Raw genomic sequence first — 22,428 nt, forward strand, 5'->3', positions numbered from 1 at the left:
ACTTTTAGATATAATAAATTTAATTTTACTCACTAACCAAAGTAGTTTACAAATAAGAATTAAAAACGGCAAAAAAAATAAAAAATATTTTTGAATATTGTTTTATAAAATATAAAATAGCAATCAAAAGACGCGGATAGCTAATACATATGTTTATATGTGACTAAATTCCATGTTATCCTTGACTTGAAATTGAAAACTGTATTTGCATACAGATGAGACTGATCTTCTCGTGATCGAACCGTTCGTCTTTATATTTATATTTATTTATATAAATATTCAAACTCTTTAGACAAAAGGAAGTTGAAAAATTTATCAAAAATATAAAATAAATAATAAATTACATTTTTAAAATGACATTTATTTAATTTATTTATTAATAATTATCAAATTTCAATTAAAAAATCAAAATAATTATTTAAATTCAAGTCCCACTGACCTCTAACCTCTAACATGTCTATAAATCTTCTGTTATCAACTTTAAATACTGTGACTAGTGTACTGTATTATAGAGTATATGTCAGTGTAGGTTGATTATTCAAGATGTTAACTATTATCTACTTCTCTACATCCTTATATTTCTTATATATTCATACCACGTATAAGCGCTATATATATATGTATAAATAATAGTCTTAGAAATACTGGATATCATATTTGTAAAGATATACATATACATATACATATACACATACTTATATACTTATAAAGATTACGCATATATATGAAGAAATTTCGAGATGTATAAAAGGATAAGTAGAGGGGAAAATAATGACTAATAATCAGCCTCGCTCGTTTGAATTTAATCCCCGCTTAAACTTCAACTGAGGTATCATTTTAGTGTATTGAAACTGTTGCGTTAAATCATTTCCATCCTTCGAGAAGTTAAGTCACTGGTAAGCTGTTTTTTTTATTACATTATCATACTTGTGAAATTGTTAATAAATTTTTTGTTGGTTTCTCTGTAAAATATATATATTTTTTTTTTTCAAGTGAATACTTTTTATTTAAAAAAAAAAGATTTTAACCGACATTCAAAATATATTTGAGACGAAGTATTAGATATTGAGAGTATATATTTTTTTTGTCCAAAAAAGTAATTAATATGACCGCAATGTGTGTATTGAAGTGCTGACATATATTCTGAATTTATAGATCTATATTTTAAAGTAAAACAAGGGGAGATTATTCGATAGTTTGAAAAAAAAAGTCTTAGGAAAATCGCTTTTGAGTTCAGTCGCATTCTTCAGCGGATTTAAATAAATGACATACAAATAACTAATTATATTAATTAATATTTAAAAATTTTATTTTTAACTTTTAGAAATTAAAAAACTACAAATTAAAAACACCAATTATTTTTGTTATTAACTATCAAGTATCCAGTAAAAATAAAGTAAAATTTTTTTGTTAATTAAAATTATAAATAGAAAATGAAGGTGTTGCTAGCGGTAATTGCCGCACTCACAGTCAGCCTTGGAGCTGCACTCGATCCTCATGAACACAACAAGGTTGTCTGTTATTGGAATTCTACTTCATTTGAACGTCCAGGTAAATAGATTATTCCATTACTTTGTACTGTCAATTTGATACATCAATCATCTAATACAATCGATACTTATACTAATTACTAGTTAGCAAATTTAATAGATAATTTTTAAAAATGGTAATAAAAAAAATTAAATTAATGCAGGACCAGGAAAATTCCAAATAGATGATTTAAAACCAGCATTGCCTTTCTGTACGCATCTAATCTACGGATTCGCGGGCGTAGACGCTAATAGTTTTGAAGCGATTCCTCTGCACCCAAATCTAGATACCGGCGCGGGATATGCATTCTACCGAATTGTCACTCAACTGAGACAAACTTATCCTCATCTGAAAGTGTACCTCAGTATCGGTGGAAACGCCGACCCCGACTATGAAACACACAAATATTTAACTTTGGTAACTTTAAAAACTAATTAATTCTTCAATATTTACCTCGAGTACACGACCAAAATAAAATGAATAAATTTACAGACTGAAACCCCAGAAACACGCACCAGATTCATAAATTCCGTGATGCGGCTTGTAAACGAGTACGACTTTGACGGAATAGATCTAGCCTGGGAGTTTCCCGAGACCAAAGTAAAAAAACACCGCAGCACACTCGGCAATGTCTGGCATAACATTAAAAAAGCATTCGGCGGCGGTAAATTCAAGGACGAGAAAGAAGAGGAGCACCGAAATGGATTTACAAATCTAGTGCGTGATCTCAAGGTTCAATTAAGATCAAGAAATAAGGCCTTGACACTCACCGTGTTGCCTCACGTCAATGCCACCAGTAAGTCGCCACGACAAACAACTCTATAAATTTATTATTCAATGATATATAATAACACCAATTTAAATTAAATTATTTTTTTCGTAGTTTACTACGACGCGAGACTCCTCGCTCCCAACATCGAGGCCGTTCATTTGATGGCCTTCGATCAAGTAACACCCGAAAGAAATCCCAAAGAAGCTGATTATCCAGCGCCGATTTATGAAAGTTACAACCGCGTTCCTCAAGACAACATTGATGCTGCTGTCAGGTAAATAATTTTCTGCACTGAAAAAAATACGATCCTGAAGTTAGCAGACGATTAACAATTTTTTGATTTTTTTTTTTCAACAATTTAATTGAGAAAAAAAAAACTAAAAATATGCACATGTAAAAAATTTAAAAAAACTATACGTGCAATTTTTTGAAGTATATTCTTTCTTTAATTTATCATTTTTAAAAAAATCCAAAAATTGTTAAACGTCAGCTAATTTCAATATCAAAAAATCGGGAGTGAATTCGAAGTGATTATGGATTTTATTTCAATCCAAGGAGATTAAATAAATAGTCATCTGCTTTGCATTTACTCCGAACTCACTCCGCTAATTTTTTACAGAGCAAATCTATTCACTATTCATAATAAATTAAATTGTAATTAATCAATGCAGCTATTAATAGTTACAACAATCATAACAATTGTATTTATTGTAATAGATACTGGCTGGAACATGGAACTCCCGGTGGTAAAATAGTCATAGGAATACCAGCATTCGCACGTACATGGAAATTGACATCAGAAAGCCAAATCTCTGGAGTACCACCGATCGTAGCTGATGGACCGGGTGCCGAGGGACCACATACAGCAACTCCAGGTATATTGGCATACGGAGAAGTGTGCACACGTCTGACAGAAAGCCATGTCGGTAGATTAAGACGCGTTGGTGATCCATCTAAAAAATACGGCAGCTACGCGTATCAATCTTACAATCCTGAGACAGGCGTTGACGGAATATGGGTCGGGTACGAAGACCGCGACACTGCGGGAAACAAAGCTAGTTATTCCAAAGCCAAGGGTCTCGGTGGTGTTGCCATTTGGGATCTTTCTACAGATGATTTCCGAGGCATTTGCGCTGGCGATAAATTCCCTATCGTTCATGCTGCTAAAGATAAACTGTAAACTATAATTATTATTATTAATATTACCTCATTATCATTTAATACAACTGTTTCTTTGTTAAATAATAAAAGTTTCATATATTAAAGATGTAATTTTAATATGTTGATAAAATAAATATTTTAACAATTTGCTAATTGCAAATAATTTATTTTATTATTTATATATATTTACACATTTTCGTGCGGTCTACATTCAATTTAACAAAAAATCGTGTGTATTAATAATTATTAATTAATACGAAAACAAATTAATAGTGACTAATAATAATAACAAATATAATTATTATCAATAATTGGTTATTAAATTTTATTTTCTTACTCGTGGTAATTTTCATTGCAAACAAACTAGATTTATGATAAATATATTAAATACTAGAATGTAAGATGGCACTCGGTGGTGGCTCAGTACACTCATATATATATATATATATATATATATATATATATATATGTATATATATATTTATATATTATATAATTAATCGAAATTATAACAACACACAACAAATTGTCGTCTCATATGGTGATACTTTAAATACTTTTTTTAAAATTTGTTACACATTTAGAACAATTGTGTGCACGCTTGTATACTTTTTGCATTCAAATATTATTTTGTTAAAAATAAGTTATTAGTAATTATTATAATTATTTTGTATGGTATTAGTAACTCTGATTGAAAACTCCGATTGAATCCGATTGGAAAATTTCTAATCGGAAATTTCCGGTTGACTTTCAATTAGTTTTAATCGAAAAGTTCTGAATGCATCCCATTAAAAGTTAATCGGGAAAAAAATTATTTTCCGATTAAATCCGATTTAAATGTTTTTTTTCCGATTGGATCTGATAGAAATGCGATTGACTTTAAATCTAATTCAATTGGATTTAGTCGGAGTTTTTAATCAGGAGATACACTCTATTAATACTTAGAAAATACTGGGCATGGTATTTGGAATAGCTTACAGTTCAGATATTTTAATTTGTAATAATTGATACACTTTCAAGGAAGGGCACTCGTAAACATATGTATATATTTATTAATAATATATATAACATTTATATATAAGTATCTTAATTATATGGTCAACGAGATAAAATATCGCACATTTATACCTATACTAACAGAATTTAATATGCTTTATATTTTTTTTTAATATATATAATACATATATATAAATAAAGATACTTAACTATTTTTTAGACGCATCATTTGTCTAGTACATGCTGGACTTGGAGCATCTGCCATTGGCTACTTCGTATCTATTAGTACGAACGGAGGTTTAATCATAAGCCGTAACTCTGTTGTATGACAGTACTTTAGATGGACGCAGATAAAATCTTGTCGCTATGAAACAACTTTATTATTTCTGCTACATAATTTGAGTGTTCGCTATTTATTTTTATTATAATGTCCTAGAATGTTTTTTAACCTTCAAAAATATAAAAAAAAAATTTTTAATTGGAATAATTTTAGAAAATCAAAAATATTGTCGATAATTTTAAAATTGTCGATAATTCCAGAATCTTTAAAATTTCAAAATTTATTAAAACGTTTCAAAAAATTCCAAATTTGTCGTAAATATTTTAGAAAATTAAAAAATCAACTAAAATACTTTAAAATTTCAAAAAACATTTACGAAAATTTTGATATTTTTTGAAATATTTCTACACAGAAAAAATGAATTTTTTGGCGCAAAAAAAATTTTTCATTATGAAATGGAAACAAAAATTTTCTTAAGATTAGAAAAAATTTCTTGGGTCAAGAAATTTTTTTCTCGCCCTAAGAAAAATTTCTTAGGGCAAGGAAAAATTTTCTTAGGGTAAAAATTTTTTACTCTCAGAAAACTTTTTTTTCTGTGTAAAAATTGTGAAAAAAAAAATCAGAGCAGCCGTATGATGGGTAAAAATAGTAGTAACATGTAAAAATAAAATTTCCGTGTCATATTCTGAAAGTAATTAATACTCAGTGTAATATCTTTCATTAAAAAATTTATTTCAATAAATAATCTGATATGCATACATTTAAAGTACTGCGTTATGACGGATTTACACCCTATGGTTTGTTTCTCGTTGGTACTAATAACGTAATCATGGACCACGCACTACGCTGTCCATAAAAGTCCAACATGTACAATATACATGTCACCAAAACCGATGCATAAAAACGAAACTAGTTTAATATAACTTTGTAATAATTTATTTATAAATAACTCGCAATTACGATCTTTCTCTCATGGCCACAATGGGTTATTCGGAGTGAAAAAATTATAAAAATAAAATAGTACGACAGGACAATGGGTATCTGTATAATTTTAAATGCATTATAAATAATTTGTTACAGGCAATCGATAATTATTACACGCAACGGATAGTAATAATTAATAAGTTATAGACAAATCCAGTTTCCAGGTAATCTTATTTTATGTATACTCATTAATATATATTATTAATATATAATATTATAATTTTAATGATGAAAATTTATGATTAAAGAAATGCTCGATAAAAATTTATTTTTTATGTTTTTTTTAAATATTTAAATAAATAATTATGTTTTCATGACTTTCAGGCAAGTATATGAAAGGACGGCTTTTATTTTAGGCTGGTTTTATATAATAGGTATGTTGTAAAATACACAATAAACACCTTCAAGTACCACAAAAACCTCTATAATTATTTTTTTTAAATTCGTCTGAAATTCTTATTGTGTAAGAGGTTGAAAAATAAATAAAAAGTCGTTACTAAAATAAAAATATCATTTAAATAATTAATAAAATGTGATTATTATTAAATTATTAAATATACTTTTAATTTAAAGAGACTTAAAAAATAAAACTAAAGTTCTTACAGGAAAAAGATCGAAATGCGTTACACGAATTACATTTAATTGAGACACCAGCTAGAGTTGAGGAAGAGCGTGTTGGCGGGAAGCCCAACAGGATTATTACTTTGCTATCAAATCTATTAACGTCTTATTTTTAAAATAATAATTTTATGTTGTACTAATAATAAGTATTTAGTATTTTTAGGTAAGCCGTCTTTGTTAAAATAATATAAATATAATAATAATAATAATAATAATAACAACACACTACATGATAGAACAACGTTTAACATTGTACCTACAATCTTGGTCCACATTATTAATGCTAAGTACCTTGAGAAGTCTCTCGGTATCTTTGAAGTGTGTGTGCTTACTTGTCAGCGTAACCTTCTTTCGTTTCCGTGTTTTCATCCTCTTAGACTTTTTACTTCTAGACAAAGTAAGCTCGAGAATTTCTTCAAGACGAAGACGAATTGGCCAGGCGTCTTCGCTGCCCGAGTGGTCATCGAATGGTAACCCGCCGGTGTAATAGGCCGTCTCCCCGGGATTAGACCGCTCGTCAATTGAAAATTCAGTCAACTCTGCTGGTACATTTTTGTGAGCTGATAAATCGTGAATACGTACGGGTCGTGCCAGTGATGATCGCTTCCTTGCGGGTGTTGTCACGCACTGTATCTGACTGCACATTTTACTATTACGTGTGCTGTCATATAAATCTGATGAATAGTATGACTGACAATTGTTTTTGTAATTCATAACAAAATTTGGGTTTATTTCTGCCGATGACATTCCGCGTTTTAGGGTATTACTATTGTTATCATTTATATTGACATTAATGTTATCAGTTATTGTGTTACTAGCATGCCGACAATGCTCGGTGCATTGCAAACAATCATAATACATCTCAGAGGTGTTTGTATGGGACATAACTAAATTATCTCGCACAAATGTTGACTGATATCTTACACGTTCGCTCATTGATTTGTAGTAATTCAAATTTGATCGATTGTAGTGACGTCGCTGTCACACTTCCTGGAGAAATTTAAGAGGGCAGAGAACTTCGCGAAATCTCACATCACCTTCCTCGGTAACGTGTCCGGATGATCTTGTGTCCGCTGCGCATCGTACCATCGCGACACCGTCAACTGGTTCGCTTACTTGGATGACGATCTATACAATTTATCAATTAAAATTAATAATTAACAATTAGTTGATAATAAACGATAAGAATATAATTAATAATAATTACTTGATCGCGTAAAAGTGTTATTTGATCAGATAGTTGAAGATTACGAGTAACTTGATGTGTTTTTTGACCAGATTCTATTTTCATAACATACGCGCTTGGAAAATAACCAGCTCTGCCACCTAAACATTTACCTTTCCACCAATCTTTCTCCGATTTATCAATAACTGTTATTTTATAACCGGCTCTGAAATAAATATTCATAGATCGTAATTATAATAAAAAAATTCCTATTAATTATTAATTACTTTAAATACTCTGTAAAAAACTGCGAAGTGAACGCAGATTAAATCCCGATTTTTTACAGCGTAAATAAATAAAAGTGAGGTCTCTTACTTGAGGTCAAGCTCATCTCGATGACGCGCGTCAAAATTGTACAATACGACGTAAAGATTGTTTGTTGGTAGCACTCGTTTGCCCGGCAAATTCAAGTGGTTCTGATTGTTAGCGTGCGGCGACGGGCAGGGTGAAGTGCTGGCAGATGAATAAGATTTGTCGTTGTCGTCCGGCAATTCCATACTTGACATCCTGATGGCTCCGCGTCCTTGTCGTTGAACCGGCTGTCCGTGACCTGAACTGCAAGGAGCTTAAACGACAGTATTTATTTATTTACTCGTTTATTTACTATATAAATACCAACTGTCTATCTATTTCTGCAATGAACGAGTGAATGAGGATGATATTTAAAATGAAACTTACACAGACGATTTATACTGCCGCTATCGGAGTGTCTCGGTGGCGTCGAGTCCTTTTGGCCCTGGTAGTAGTCCCTGGGCCTGTGCCTCACGTGAGCCGTCCCCTCGGGTGAATCCAAACTGAGGCTCTTCATCCTCAGATTCAATCGCTCACGCCGACGTTGTGGACTATGCGGAGCTTCGTGTTTCATGATATCTATTATGAGTCAGCCCTTCTTCCGTTTGGTGCTCGATGCTCGATGTCGTCTAACGTGCTTAATTGATCATACCGATCCCGGAGACTCTAATTACTCTAATTTTTTCTTTTTTTTTTTTTTTTTTTTTCAACTCCAATTGAATTTAAACCGAAACTTTCTTGCAATAAATCATCAAAAATTCAATAATAATAACAAATAAATTTATACTTTTTGTCCAAGTCTCCGGTCAATGGCATGATCATTATCTACTTTTTTTCTATTCTCGCTATTTATTTTAAACCAGCAATAAATAGTCTGGTTGACTATAAAAAAAAAACTATTCAGGCAACTACTGTTATACCTAGCTGGCACGTCCGACATCAGCCTCGAACACACTTGCATATTTTTACATACATGTACAATTTAAATATTATTATTAATCACAAATTAATTATAATTAATTTTAATATTCCAATAATAACACACAGAGATTATAGACAAGATAAGTATTGATAATTTAGTATGGAATACCAGATACACAGATCACAGTAATTAAAAGTATAAAAAGTACTTCGAAGCATAGAACGTGCCACATGGTATTTTTAAAAAAATAATAAAACAATACAGTTAATATTAAGGACACGACTCGATATTTAAATACGCACTGATATTTATTTACGCTATTTACAAATTTACTTGATACAATTTTATTGATTGATTTAATCATGTATTGTAGGATTGAGCAGTAGGTATATATATATATATATTGATAGATATAGATATATATGTAGATGTGTACGGTGAGGCTAGTCTAATCACGATACTCGATTAGGCAGTGTCTAATATCACGTGGCACAAAAGGTCACAGTGCGGCAAATGAACATCGAAGATCGATTTAGCTAGTTGGTTTATTAAATCTATTATCTTGTGTATGATAATAATGATACGGATTAACGAGACCTGGAGGATCGATATTGACGTGCGTATAACAATAAGTGATATTACATGTCAGTCTGTACATGTTGTGGAAAACAGTAGTATAGAGGAAACTCTCCGATAACATCAAACTTATTCTCATATCGATTCTGATAACCCACGATTTTAATGAATGAGAATTAGGGACAAAAGAAAATAATGAGGCTTGTAAGTAATGACATTGGCTTTGTTAATTTTTTATTTTTTTCCTCGATAAAGTTATAGCCCAGTATACACAAGACCGCATGTACGAATTTAAAATGACTAGCGAAGCTATTCGCGCGTAACATACTCGAGTGCTGATCGACGATAGAGGGAATAGGTCGAGTGGATGGTATCGGTATTTTGGAGAGCGACCGGTGATCCGGTAAATGGGAAAGTTTTAAAAATCTCGATAATTAAATATAATTATAATTATAATTAAAATAGTCTTTGTTGGGGTGACACGTAGCGGCAGAGAATAAGGAAAATAATATAGACGCTGATTAATTAGAACGATCGTTATCTGGTGTTGCCTATTGAGAATAAAAGTTTAGTTAAGTTGTGTATCATCGAATTTTTTTACTGCTTTGCTGCCTCCTCAACGGTGACCTCGGCAATGGGGAGGAGACGTCAGACGACGAGGGTTCTGATGTCATCAATACCAGGGGCTGGCCCGATGGTCGTGTTCCTGAAGAAGACCCAGCTAAGTCTTGGTTTCGTTTATCTCACATACATAATATATTTACATTTTTTTTTTTTTTTTTTATTAACTTTAGCTAGTTTTTTCTTTTTTTTTTTTTTTGTGGGTGGATTAATTTTTGTATCCGTGTCATTATTTAGCAGCTGACATGGGATTTAAGCACCAGAGCTGTTTTTAAAAGCAGCAAAGTATTTTTAGTGTCACCGTCTTTTATTGGCGTTGCGCTTACGACGTAAAGTCGAAGAGGACACTGAGGATGAGGAGTTTGTGATGGGCGCTTGTGCCATAAGAATCAGCGGCTGGCCAAATGGTCGTGTGCCCGAAGTCGATCCACCGCTTCCGCGTCCTGGCCAATCCCAATTTTAACAAATATTTTTTTGCTTCGTCTCTCGATTATAATTATCACTATCACTCAATTTATTATAAATTTAAATAAAAGCTACCCAGAAAATTCATTTAATTGTTAAATTTAATAATAATTTATATTCAATGACTAATAAAATTATAAACCACCATCACTATATTCATAAATAATTTAATTATGATGAATAATAGCAGCTGACTTTTGACAGAAAATGATTGATGGACTGAAATTTATATGATTGACTTATTAAGGTCAATTAATAACATTTTATTTTAATATTTAATAGACCATTTGATAAATCGATAACTATAATATTTATAAATTTTCTAATGGTTTAAAATTAAATTAACCATTGATATATTTTAAAATAAATATAAATGCGTAGAGATTAAAACAAAGCGTTAAAAATAAATAAAAAATTTTTTTAAATACTCAAAGCAGTGAATAATATTGCAGGTAACTTTCAAAACGTCAAGCAGATAAATGAACCACCCGAAATAATAAAATACTCCCACACTATCGTATCGTAAATGTTAGTCGGATCAATTGTTATCCAAGCGAATTTAACACTTTATGATCCCCAAAGCTGGATCTATTTTCCACAAAGGAATAAATAAAATAAAAAAAAAAAAAAAAAACATTTCGTTTGAATGCGATGGGGTGAAACAATGAGGGGTAAAATTGCCGGTGAGTATATTAATGATAAATATATAATCTGCTGAGAAAGTTTATTCGGTCATTATCGTGGGAGAGGTTGTTGTAGCGGGAGTTTCTCAACATTTAAACTCTGATGGGCAGAGAACGGTCTGAATGAGGTGAAATTTCGGCTAATGCTGACATTAGATACTAATGACAGGGTAGAAAGTAACATCAGTTAACTCAGCGTATATACGTATAATTTATCCGTTTGATTTATTTTTAGTCCACCTTCTCATTCTTATCGCGATTCTGTGTAAATAAATTTTATTCAGCTACTGCAGTTTATTTTATTTAATTAATTAATTGATTAAATAATTTTGTAAATGTAATAATTAACTAGAGAAGCTTGAGAGTAAAGCCCAGCGAGTCGTGTCCTTTGATCGTAGAAAGAGAGAGAGAGAGAGAGAGAGAGAGAAATCAAGAGATAGAAGAAGAAAGAGAAAGAGAGAGAAAGAGAGCCTGTAAAATAATATTAATAATGTAAATTTAATTGGGTGATTGTGTGTCTTACCAGAGGTGGACGAGGAAGGGTGGGATGAAATAATCCTCGATGTAGGAGCCGCTCCAGAGGAAAGATGATCTCCAGTAGGAGGCGTAGGTGGTGAGTTTGTTGAATTGCCACGGATCTCACCCGCCTGCTTGAGCACCTGGTACGTAGCGTCAATGCCTAATAAAAGCACCAGGTTAACAAGAAAGAAAGCTGTGAAAAATGTAAATCTAATGTCAAGTAGGAGCGCAGATTGATGGCGATGGCTTTTACATTCTCTCGATAGAGCTGGTTACTGATTTTTTTTTTTTTTTATGGCAGTAAAACTGTTGATGACTCGTCGCATCGCCCACTAGATCTCAACTCTCAGATCGATCTACTTCCCTTCACTTCTTCCCATCCCTTGTCCCGTTTGCTTGGCTCTATCTGTTCTGACTGGGCTCAACGTAATATTACGGCTCTGAGGAGATGATTAATGGCTTGTGCTTTCTAATAATGGGAAAAGGCTCAAACTCTTATACCGCTGCGTGCAGACGTGTCTTTTCCCACAGCACAAAGGGGATCGCTACTGATATTAGTTCCCTTGGAACTAACTTTCGCAGAAGAATGATTTAAAAAAAATAAATTGACTTTGTTTTTAGATATCTGGCTATCGACAGCTGAGGATCTATGGAAAATTTTCGATGATGTTTTTAAGCATCGTTAGTGTTTATCATCAAGCGTCAACAAGCCTACGCAAATTGATGTGGGATTAAATGTGCCATCGATGACAGAATGTTAAATGGATTTAATTAATTAACTTTTTAAAATAATTCTTTTGCTTGTCAGAATATCTTCTCTTGTTTTCGATTCTCAAAGTTTCAGTTTTTTTTTTACTACGAAATATTAGATGAGAAAAAAGTTTCAAGTCGTATTTCCAACTTGAAAAGTCTTGATGTGAACTTTATTATGTTATTATTGTGTGTTTTTATTGAATTTGATATCTACTTGAGGATATCGCTGCAAAAATAGATCTAGTTTTTACAACTTTTAATGTTGTTTTATTTTTCATCTACTTCAAGAAACTTATACATTCTCCAGGCTATGAATGCTTTTATCATCAAATAAACTTTTTGAAATTTTTTTTTCCAGCAAAAGAATCATCTTAATTATATTCCCATAAAAAGAAAAGCTATATTTATTTTACTCAATACTCACAAACAAGATTCATACTTTTTTAGAGGTCAAGAGTCAACAAAATTGCTGTGATTAGTAAACTTGCATTAAAAAAAAAAACACTAAAACGCTGAGAGACTATTGGATTGACTTATCTACTCTAGAAATCGTTCATTCGTAAATATACTAATATATGTACATGTACATGAGGAAGTTTGGATTAAAATCCAACACCATTTTGAAGAAAGAAAATTTGTTTTTATTCAAAAACGCTTATTTGTGGTGTTTGAGGAAGTAGGGAAGAAATTTACTCTCATTGAATGGCTAATCTAAACATTCTAGTATAAAAATATTGATTTTGAATAATTGTTATTTGAGTTATTTCTTCAAATTAAGAGAAATCGAATGAAAACGAGACTGGGGTAAAATAAATTATTATTAGACAAAAAAACGACTTGGAGTGAATGTGGAGCGAATGACTGTTTATTTATTTAATCCCCTTGGAGTAAAATTCACTCCGAAGGAGGGTTTATTTTAATATTAAAACTCCGAATTAGAGTTTGGATTTAAATAAAATCCGTAATCACTCCGAATTTACTTCCGATTTTTTACAGTGTGAATATTCATAAGATATATTTACTAAAATTATTTAATTTTACTATTAATGGACTGGCTAAGTGATTTAGTTTTTGATACCAGCTACAAATGTCACAAATTACAAAATTTTGAATAAAGATTTTATTTAACAATTTTTTTCTGTGGCTCATTTTACCCTGGAGTCTCATTTTCACTAAATTTCCTCAGATGGAAGAAAATGATTCTAATAACAGAGTATCCATAAACATTTTTTTTTTTACTCAAAAATTGGGGGTGGCCCTCTATCCGCGGTCAACTTGCCCCACCCTTTCCTAAACATTTTTGAATAAAATAATTTTTTTTTCTAAAATGGTGTCTCAGTTTGCACTGAACTTCCCTTGATATATGTCTACATACATATATATCAAACTAGAGGAGAAACACGCATTAAATATAATTTATCTAGTATACACAAATATATCGAATATGCTTAAAATATAAGATTATTAAATATTATTATTTACTTATATACTTGGGGAGCTCAAATCCTTTGATCTCTATGATACTTTGGAGAATATAAAAAAAGTAACAACAAATAAAAATAGTATGTTTCTCCCCATAGAGGGTCACGCAAGGATAACGTGGGATCGAACTTCGGCTACATTTTACTAAATTTTATTTATGATAACACAGTCCTATAAGTATATAGTTTTACTTCAAGTGGGAGTAAGAGGATTTGTATTAATAATAATGATAATGAATAAATAAACTCACTGTGCTCGGTCGAGGCAGTTTCGTCGACAGGTGGTGCGGAAGTTCTCTGTCGTCTTAGCAGCGGAATACCACCGCTACGTTTTGGCGCAAGACTTGGACAATTCGCTGGTTGAACTAGATTTATACAATCCGCATGAGCATTTACTTTGCATCCACGACACCTGAGTCCCTGACGACTGTGCCCTCTCAGCACCTGTCCGCAGGCATCACATGGAGTTATTTTCCGGTATGTGTACTCGCGCCATTGGTGACCTCCTTCCGACTCCAAGTTTTTCCTGGGCAACAAATTAGCGGAAATAAAAAATCAAGCTAGAGAAAAAGTATCGAGAGTTGGAGAAAAAATTATTTAAGCTTCAGCAAATCCACCAGCTAACTGGTACGAAAAAAAAAGAAATTTAAAACTTTCAAGTAGAGCTTCCTGTCCAAACTTCTTGATGGTACTTATGGAATAATTAGTTGAAAGATTTTTTTTTGTCCTTATTATTATCATTATCATTGTTATTTATTTTTTATTACCTGGACATGGCAACGACTGTCGAGACTGCATGATACATCGCTCCCTTTCCCGGCCTTTGTGTTTTTTTAGGAAGCAACAGACATTTTAAATTACATTAATTGCATATCTAAAGCTATTATGTGTTTTAATTAATTATTAATTCATCTATTAATATATGAGGGATATCCTGGCAAAATGAAGTAGTCTCAAAAAATTGAGAAATAATTTTTTTAAACATTTCTATCAAAACTTAATAAGTAAAAATTTTTAAAAAAATAGATTCCAAACACTTTAATTACTCAAAAGTAATTACTCCCAATTAAATGATTCAATAAAATTATGAAAATAGTCGGACTGCTCATTTTGCCTGGGTTTACCTGAAATATGTATTCAGTATGATATTAATTATAATTATTATTATTACTTTGGCAAGAGAGATGTTTGATGTAATAATGGGGTAATGTTGAATGTCAAAGGATATAACTTACTTGTCGGATGTTGGTGGAGTAGTGGGTGAACTTGTCTTGAGGCTTTTGAAGGCTTTGAGCCATTTGTGCTTGGTACTTCCGGTGGATCCATTGGACATCTTCCGGTTGCTCATGCCGTCTGGTGGTCCTACGTCACCTGCTCCAAACAACTCTTTCTACAAATAATAAATTAATATTATTATTATTATTGTTGTTGATGTTGTTATTATTATTATTATTATTTTACTGCGATAATTAAAAGTTTGTATAATGAGATGACAAATCGGCTTAATAATCCAGTAATTATAATGAATCGTTGAAGCATCGTTAAAATAACGAATACTATAATATTTAGCATTATCGATCCATCAATTAAGCTCGCGCGACACCTAAAAGTCATACGTCAATTTATACAAAATGACAATTTTATCCTAAAATATCAACTCACTAACAATCGATAAATATTTTTACCCAAGTGTCTGGGACAGTAAAAATTTTGTATACCGCAGTAATCTTTATCTCTATTTTTATTTTTCCATCAATTCGAAACTTGAAGAGGAAAATCCCTAAATCCATATCCACATTCTCATCTAAAAATAATCTTATCAATTGTCAAGTTTTTTTCTTTCCTTTTTTTCTGTGAATATATTTTTTTTGGGTGTGAAAACAGTCCAAGATTACGAATTACTCGTATCGATTTTTAAAATTTCCATTTACAAATAATTCAAATTATTCGTAAGTTTTCAAATCACTTATTTATTTTTCAACTGAATGAAAATTTTTTAATTATTCAATGTTTGATTTGTATATTTATGAGTTATACGAAGTTTAATATTGAGAGCTTTAACATCAAATGAGATATTGCAAAAAAATTCATCCCAATTTATCACATGTGAGTTAAAAGCTTAATACTACACTGTAAAAAATCGGGAGTTAATACAGATTTTACTACAATTCAAATTCATTCCGTTACTCGGAGTTCCGGAGTTTAAAAAAATCACTTCGCATATGTGAACTAGGAGTTTTCTTCAGCAAAGTGATTTTGGAGTGACAGGATTTTATTTCAATTTATACCCACTCCAATCCAGAGTTTTAATCCCAAAATAAACTCTCCTCGGACTTGATTTTATTCACTCCGCATTCACTCCGGATTCGATTAGCATATTTTTTACAGTACAAAAGTCCAAACTAATTATTTTTATGCGATTCGAATAGTTCTTAATTTTTGATTATAAAATAATTCAAAATTCAGAATTAATTGATTATTCGAACCGTCCGATTCAAATTTTGAATCGAGTAATTTTTATTTGAACACTCCACACATCCTTGATTAAAAATTTCCAGAGAATATGTAATTATAGTTGAATTAGATGATTGTTTCTTCTTGATCGTTGTGTCTATTAAAGTTGTGAAATTGTGGAGAGTGAAGTATGGAATGAGAAAGTACAGCAATACAACAGTAGCTGTGTAGCCAGCAGCCAACAGAATTGGGTATATGGGCACGGAGTTAATTGGATCGGATGTCGGATAATGTGAAATCGAGTAGACTATCGAGTAGAATATAGATGGATGATATAATACCAGCCAATATCTGTACAGATACAAACGTGTTGTATGGATTGTAGTCACGGCCATCATAATCATCTTCGTCATCAACTTTAATTACTACATCAAAGCTTAGCCACTGTACTACTACTATTACTGCGACTTGAATGACACGGTGATATTATAATAATAGCATTGTTAAAGACGCTAAAGGATGTTAAAGTTGTCACGAAACAGTAACGCCTTGATTGTTGAGTGAAAATCTTAATCACAAACTCATGCTCAGGCTTAAATTACTGCAATACACTAAGATTTAATGATAGTAATGAATATAAATGCCCGCGAGCATGAATTAAATTTAAATCCAGATCTCATGTTCACGCGATCTCCGGTGAATTTTGTTTGACTAAACATTTGATATGTGTTTTATTATTTATTACTTGCTTAAAATATGAGGAAAGCTGGGCGCAGGATCTGGGGATTCCATAAAAAATTTGCCAAAAATATAATTTTTTTTATAGCAAAATTATGGTGGCTTTGTTCGAGGAGATCAAAGCAACTTGTACTCGATGCTCAAAAGCCATAGGAAATAATTAGCGGCTTGGAGGAGCCATTTTGCCCCGATCTCTCCTACGTTAATTACAACCATGTCTCAAGAGTCTTACAGTACAGCTTCGAGAATATAGGGACCAATCCCAACAGAATATTATTGAGCTTGGGTTGAGTTAAGTTTGAATTTTGTTGGATGTTGGCTGAGCTTTGATTTTATCTAAAAATAATAAACTAAAAATCGTTCTGATAATTTTTGTTTTTCATTTTAATAATTTTGATGTGGGCGTGGAGCTAATGGAAGTATTTTATTTCATTTTAAAAATATCTCGTCACTTTAAATAATGAAAAAAATAAACTTTAGTGAAAATAAATGTTTTCAGACGACATTGAATTTCTATAGAGGGCCGGGAAAAATGGGGCGAAATAGAAAATGCATGGAAATATACTAAATCAGTTATTGTTTATTTGAAATCATAGAAAAGAAGAAAAATTTTTTGTCATATTTTTTCCTTCTCGGATAAAATAGGATTTATCTAAAAAATGATAGTTCTTATAAAATTTTCAAAGATGACGTCAGTGATATTTTAATTTATGTGAGAAATATGATTACTAGTACATGAAAAAAAAAAAAAAAATAGGCGCTACAACAGGGTTTCGTCTTATTAATGAACAAGGATTTTCATGTTATAGCAACAGGAAAAATCCTGTGGGAGCATTAGGACAAAATTCTGTTGCAGCAACAGGCTGGCGTCCTGTTGCAGCGCCTATTTTTTTCCGTGTAGGATATCTCTAGGATTCAGAGAAATCTTCTGGAAAAATGGTAGCACATAAAAGTAAAGAAAGATAATGTCTCTAGGATTTTTCCTGTTGCTCCTACAAGACGTGTCCTGTTTCTGCAACAGAAAAATCCTGTTTCATTAATAAGACAAAATCTTGTTGCAACGACAGAGCGGCATCCTGTTGCAGCGCCTATTTTTTTTCTGTGTATGATTTCAAAGTCGAAGATATACAAAGTATAATTTTTTTCAAAAAAACTTTTGAAAATTTGGTGATAATAAAGTATGCGTACGTCAAATTACTAAAATAATTTCAGAAGTAACAAAACATGGTTTGAAAAAATTTTTAGGAGAAAAAAAAATTACCAAAATTTTTGAATATCCAATTTGGTCTTTTTTCATTGTTATTATTATTAAAAGAATTTATAATTGAATTTGTAATTTATTATACACTGTAAAAAAAACCGGGGTCAGTCTAAGCGGTGTAAATGTAAGAACTTGGGTGTTAAATTTCAACACCGGAATCAGTGTTAATATAACACCACCGCCAATAGACAATATTCATTAAATTTTTATATTTTTTTATGTGTCATACATTTTCTTTTTTAAATTTCTATACAAGGAATTTTTTTTGTACCAACTTAACACCGCCAAATTACACTGCCTACACCGGTGTTATTTCATTTTAACATCACGTGGTGTTAAATTCAGTTCATCTTTAACTCCGCTCTTTTACAGCGTATAATTAATTTTTTTAAATAATCATTTTTTTTTTTTGTGAAAATATATTTATATATATTTTGAATATATATATTTATCAATGTATATTTACATAATACGAAAAGTATTGATTTACTTTGATAGAGTTAACTCGAATCAGAGGTCAAAAACAAATCTATTCATAAGCCAAGAAAGTAGAGCAATGGAATTCAAATAAATGTAAAGGACGTTATTGTCCTCAGTTTAATTAATTTTTAATTATTAACTTTATGTCGTATATTTTGTTGTAAGCTTCAAATAGAGTGTCTTTGAGTTTATATGAATTCATTAAAATCTATCTGGTTTACAGGAACATCAGTGGTATCATTTATAACCTAAGGTATAATCATACAATTTTACGTCATACATTCAATGTACTTTATGTGCAAGAGTTTACTGGCACCTATAAAGCATAATAACGTGTATAGAATGTTGTAAAGTCCGACATAAAATTCAAGTGCGATACAAATTTACTTTCTACTAAAGAAAATACGTTTACTCAAAGTCATCGAAGTTTATTAAACATTTATGGACAACTATGGAATAACTACCAAACAATTTTTTTCAAACTACATATTAACTGCCGCTTATATTTTAATATTTTATTGTCATCAATAAATAAATTTTAATGGCAACGTTTTAATGAATTAGAAACAAATTATTTGTATAAATTTTCCAAATCTAATAATAAATAAACATACATTTTTTTTTCAATTATTGCTTTTAGAAAATTTGTAATTCAAAAAATTTGAGCTTTTACGAATTTTTTTATAAAAAATTTATTGAATAAAAAAAATTATTAATAAATAAACATTTTTTTTTATTCTAAGAGCTGATAAAAAAATTCCTTAATGAATTATCGATTAAACGCAATATATAAAGCTTAGGCAAAGTAACGTTAAACAACATAAATATGTATACGAATCTATATATTTACATAGCGTACATATGCATATATAAAATTGATTTTTCTTTTAAACTTTTAATAGTAGTAATAATAATAACAATAATATTTATAATAACAATAATGCGTCAAGTGAATAAATCAACGAACAGCCAGGCGTGCATGCTTTAACCGAAGCGCAGCTGTCTCTTGAGATTAAAATATATCGCATATGTTTGAATAACACTTTTCAAGTGCACGAGTGATAGTGTTTGCGTGGATACCAAGCCAGCATAAAAAATTATATCATTCCTTACTACCTTCTACTGCACATTTTAAATTTTTTGTTTACTTTATTCAATTCAACATTTATTTTAATTTTTCTTTCGTCATATATTGACATGACAGGTGAAAATTATTTTTGATTTTCCACACGCGGTATCGTCGGCTTTCAAGATGAAAAAAGGATAATGGTTTTGTAATACGAGATAGCGTCAGGTGTCGGGTGATGGTACAGGTGATAGACAAAAGATAAAAAAAAAATATAAGTGAGATTGAAAGAGATGTAAAGTGATTTTGAAAAAGTCGGATGAAATAAAATAAAATAAAACTCGCATGCTTCGACTAGTCCACTCTAGTCTCAATGGGGTTATGATGTTTGTTTATTTTCTAACACAGAACCCAGTAAAAAAGTAGCAAACAATAAATATAAGCACAGCACTATATCAATTTGCGGCGGATTATTTTTAGTAATTACTGTTTCTACTAACGATTCGTGTTCGCAGCGTTGTCCAGCCCATTTTAAATAGTTTTTTGTCGCTTTAACGATAACTTAAGTATCGATGGATCCTCCCCTGACCTAGCTTGATACTATGACCGGGATAGATTTTCAGGCAGTTCTGTGAGCTTGCTTGGGAATGACCTACTTGTCAGGGCGCATGTCGCGAGCGATTGCGCGCGATATTTATTTACCATTTATACATACATTCTTCTCTTATGTCTTCGTTTACTTTTCGCCTAAATTTTTCTTCTTTCATTTATTTATTTTATTTTTTACAAAAAAATATAACATTTTTAATATTTATATTTCATCAAAACTTAAACATTTACAAACTCGTTCAGCCACTCAATCTCCAGAGTAAACACTTGTCTTTATAAGCCCGTTACTTTGATAAATTTTAGTTAAGTCTAGTGTATGACCTAAAATTTCATGATTATTCGATTAGCCCGAAGAGTTTATCAACTGTGAAATATCCCAAAGGGGTAGTTAGTCTTCTACTAGTTTTTATATTAAAAGAAAAAAACATTATTGTTAAATAACATTTCACGTAAATAAGTTCGAAAGTAATGTCACGTGACTTTAAAAAAAAAAAATAAATAAATAAACGAGTCTTTTTTTTCGTCTTATTCACATTTCCAGAGTAAAGAAAAGTCATGTGCTCAGTTCAGTGACTTGGTTGTACTGAGAAGACTTACGATCTCGTTTGGTACTTGTCTTGCACTTGAGTAAACAATAGACAAAGATACATGTATGTGATCACTTGATAACAAGCTAATTTTAATCTTTGTTTATTTTTTTTTAGCGCAAACAATTTTAATCTTGATTTAATGTCATCTATCTTTTTTTTTCCTTTATTTATTGAGTTTAAAAAATCAGTTACTCCTTTTAGAATTAACTGTTTTCGTGCTGAATCTCTCTTCCATCGCTTAATACCATCATCAGTACATCAAGAGTTTTTTGTTCGTCTCGATTACGACTTACTTTTACTTATCTTCGCAACCTGTCCTACTGTCTTTCATCTATCACAGGCAGGCTCCGACTCAAACTCGTTAAATTATATTACGTTTCTACGTGAGTAGGAGGGGTATAAAAAATATCTGACTGATTAACCCAAGTAACCTGTCAAAAAATACTCATTAACTCAAGCACATGATACACCCTCTCAATTATTTTTTTTCTTTATTTTATTTCATTCTATTCTATTTTACTCTACTATATTTTTTACGGTTAAATTTTTTATATTATTTATCTTCCGTCACAAACTACTTTACTTGGTCACATAACACAATCACTCGAGTTGCCTTGAACTTTGTCTTTTGTATTCGTTTCTTCGGAAAAAATACAAAACTGAAATGCTTTATCGTTTTAATCCCTTGTCGCTCGAGTGGTCCCTGAAAATAATTATTGCTAAAAATGATCCCCGTTGAATTCACCCCAACCTTCTGTTAATTATCCGGCCTCCTTGTTCTTGTTATCAAGATAAAAGCTTCAATTTAGTATTCTGTTAAATATTTAAAAGGGTCCTCCTATAAAGTTACATTTTAATCCATTAAACAAAACATAAATCTTTAAACACTCTGTACCCATACCGAAATTTTATGACAATCATATTTTCTTAATAAATTAAATGTAATTTAACTATTCAATTTTGTTAACGTCCAAAAAGTTATTACGTGAAATTGTGTCTTTTCTTAACCTCGGCGGTTTTTTTTATGACAAATGGAAGGTTTAAAGTTACTTGACATTTATTTCTAAATAAATTTAAACTTTTCGAAATTAGGGGAGTCGAAAATCTTTAATTTCATTCAATAAATATTAAGAAAGTCGTAAAAACGAGTTTATACGATCCAAGTGTATCCATATTAAAATCATTAAATTTATTTCATTTCGAAGTAATTAGGGGACAATTAGGCGTAAAAGATTCGCAATCACTCCGAACTTGCTTCCGATTTTTTACAGTGTAAAGTTTACGTTTCCGTCTTAAAATAAAATTCTCAAAAGTCCGATTGAAATCAATAAAACTTTTTTTTTTAATGTC

The 22,428-nt window shown here is 31.0% G+C and overlaps 3 protein-coding genes across 4 annotated transcripts in view; 1 reads left to right on the top strand and 2 right to left on the bottom strand.

Annotated features, from left to right (window-relative positions):
- Window positions 1-770: 770 nt before the first annotated feature.
- Window positions 771-3,626, top strand: LOC103580152 (chitinase-like protein Idgf4). The gene is made up of 6 exons (XM_008561816.3): window positions 771-896; window positions 1,431-1,551; window positions 1,694-1,947; window positions 2,023-2,326; window positions 2,414-2,576; window positions 3,020-3,626. The coding sequence occupies exons 2-6, from the start codon at window positions 1,434-1,436 to the stop codon at window positions 3,480-3,482; spliced, it is 1,302 nt and encodes a 433-aa protein (XP_008560038.1). The 5' UTR covers window positions 771-896; window positions 1,431-1,433; the 3' UTR covers window positions 3,483-3,626.
- A 1,758-nt stretch (window positions 3,627-5,384) lies between these two features.
- Window positions 5,385-7,280, bottom strand: LOC103580150 (uncharacterized). The gene has a single exon (XM_008561811.3). It carries the CDS (start codon window positions 7,278-7,280, stop codon window positions 6,570-6,572), a length of 711 nt encoding a protein of 236 aa, XP_008560033.1. The 3' UTR covers window positions 5,385-6,569.
- A 45-nt stretch (window positions 7,281-7,325) lies between these two features.
- The window catches only part of LOC103580151 (uncharacterized), a 33,250-nt gene continuing 18,147 nt past the window's right edge, over window positions 7,326-22,428 (bottom strand). The window contains exons 7-14 of one of the 2 annotated variants that reach the window (XM_053739767.1): window positions 15,116-15,270; window positions 14,648-14,701; window positions 14,132-14,406; window positions 11,651-11,806; window positions 8,248-8,421; window positions 7,885-8,134; window positions 7,552-7,735; window positions 7,326-7,472 (exon numbers count right to left, since the gene is read on the bottom strand). In XM_053739767.1, the coding sequence (XP_053595742.1) occupies window positions 7,326-7,472; window positions 7,552-7,735; window positions 7,885-8,134; window positions 8,248-8,421; window positions 11,651-11,806; window positions 14,132-14,406; window positions 14,648-14,701; window positions 15,116-15,270 (1,395 nt within the window). The remainder of the gene's footprint in view (window positions 7,473-7,551; window positions 7,736-7,884; window positions 8,135-8,247; window positions 8,422-11,650; window positions 11,807-14,131; window positions 14,407-14,647; window positions 14,702-15,115; window positions 15,271-22,428) is intronic. The other variant, XM_053739773.1, reaches the window with a different exon arrangement.

Source organism: Microplitis demolitor, chromosome 1 (assembly GCF_026212275.2).
Source record: "Microplitis demolitor isolate Queensland-Clemson2020A chromosome 1, iyMicDemo2.1a, whole genome shotgun sequence".
NCBI classification, from domain to species: Eukaryota; Metazoa; Arthropoda; class Insecta; order Hymenoptera; family Braconidae; genus Microplitis; species Microplitis demolitor.

Bases quoted from the DNA above. Each gene is read 5' to 3' on its own strand.
- LOC103580152 (XM_008561816.3), top strand. From the start codon at position 1,434: ATGAAGGTGTTGCTAGCGGTAATTGCCGCACTCACAGTCAGCCTTGGA. The intron at 1,948-2,022 runs GTAACTTTAAAA...ATAAATTTACAG, and splicing joins CACACAAATATTTAACTTTG to ACTGAAACCCCAGAAACACG. The intron at 2,327-2,413 runs GTAAGTCGCCAC...TTTTTTTCGTAG, and splicing joins GCCTCACGTCAATGCCACCA to TTTACTACGACGCGAGACTC.
- LOC103580150 (XM_008561811.3), bottom strand. From the start codon at position 7,280: ATGAGCGAACGTGTAAGATATCAGTCAACATTTGTGCGAGATAATTTA.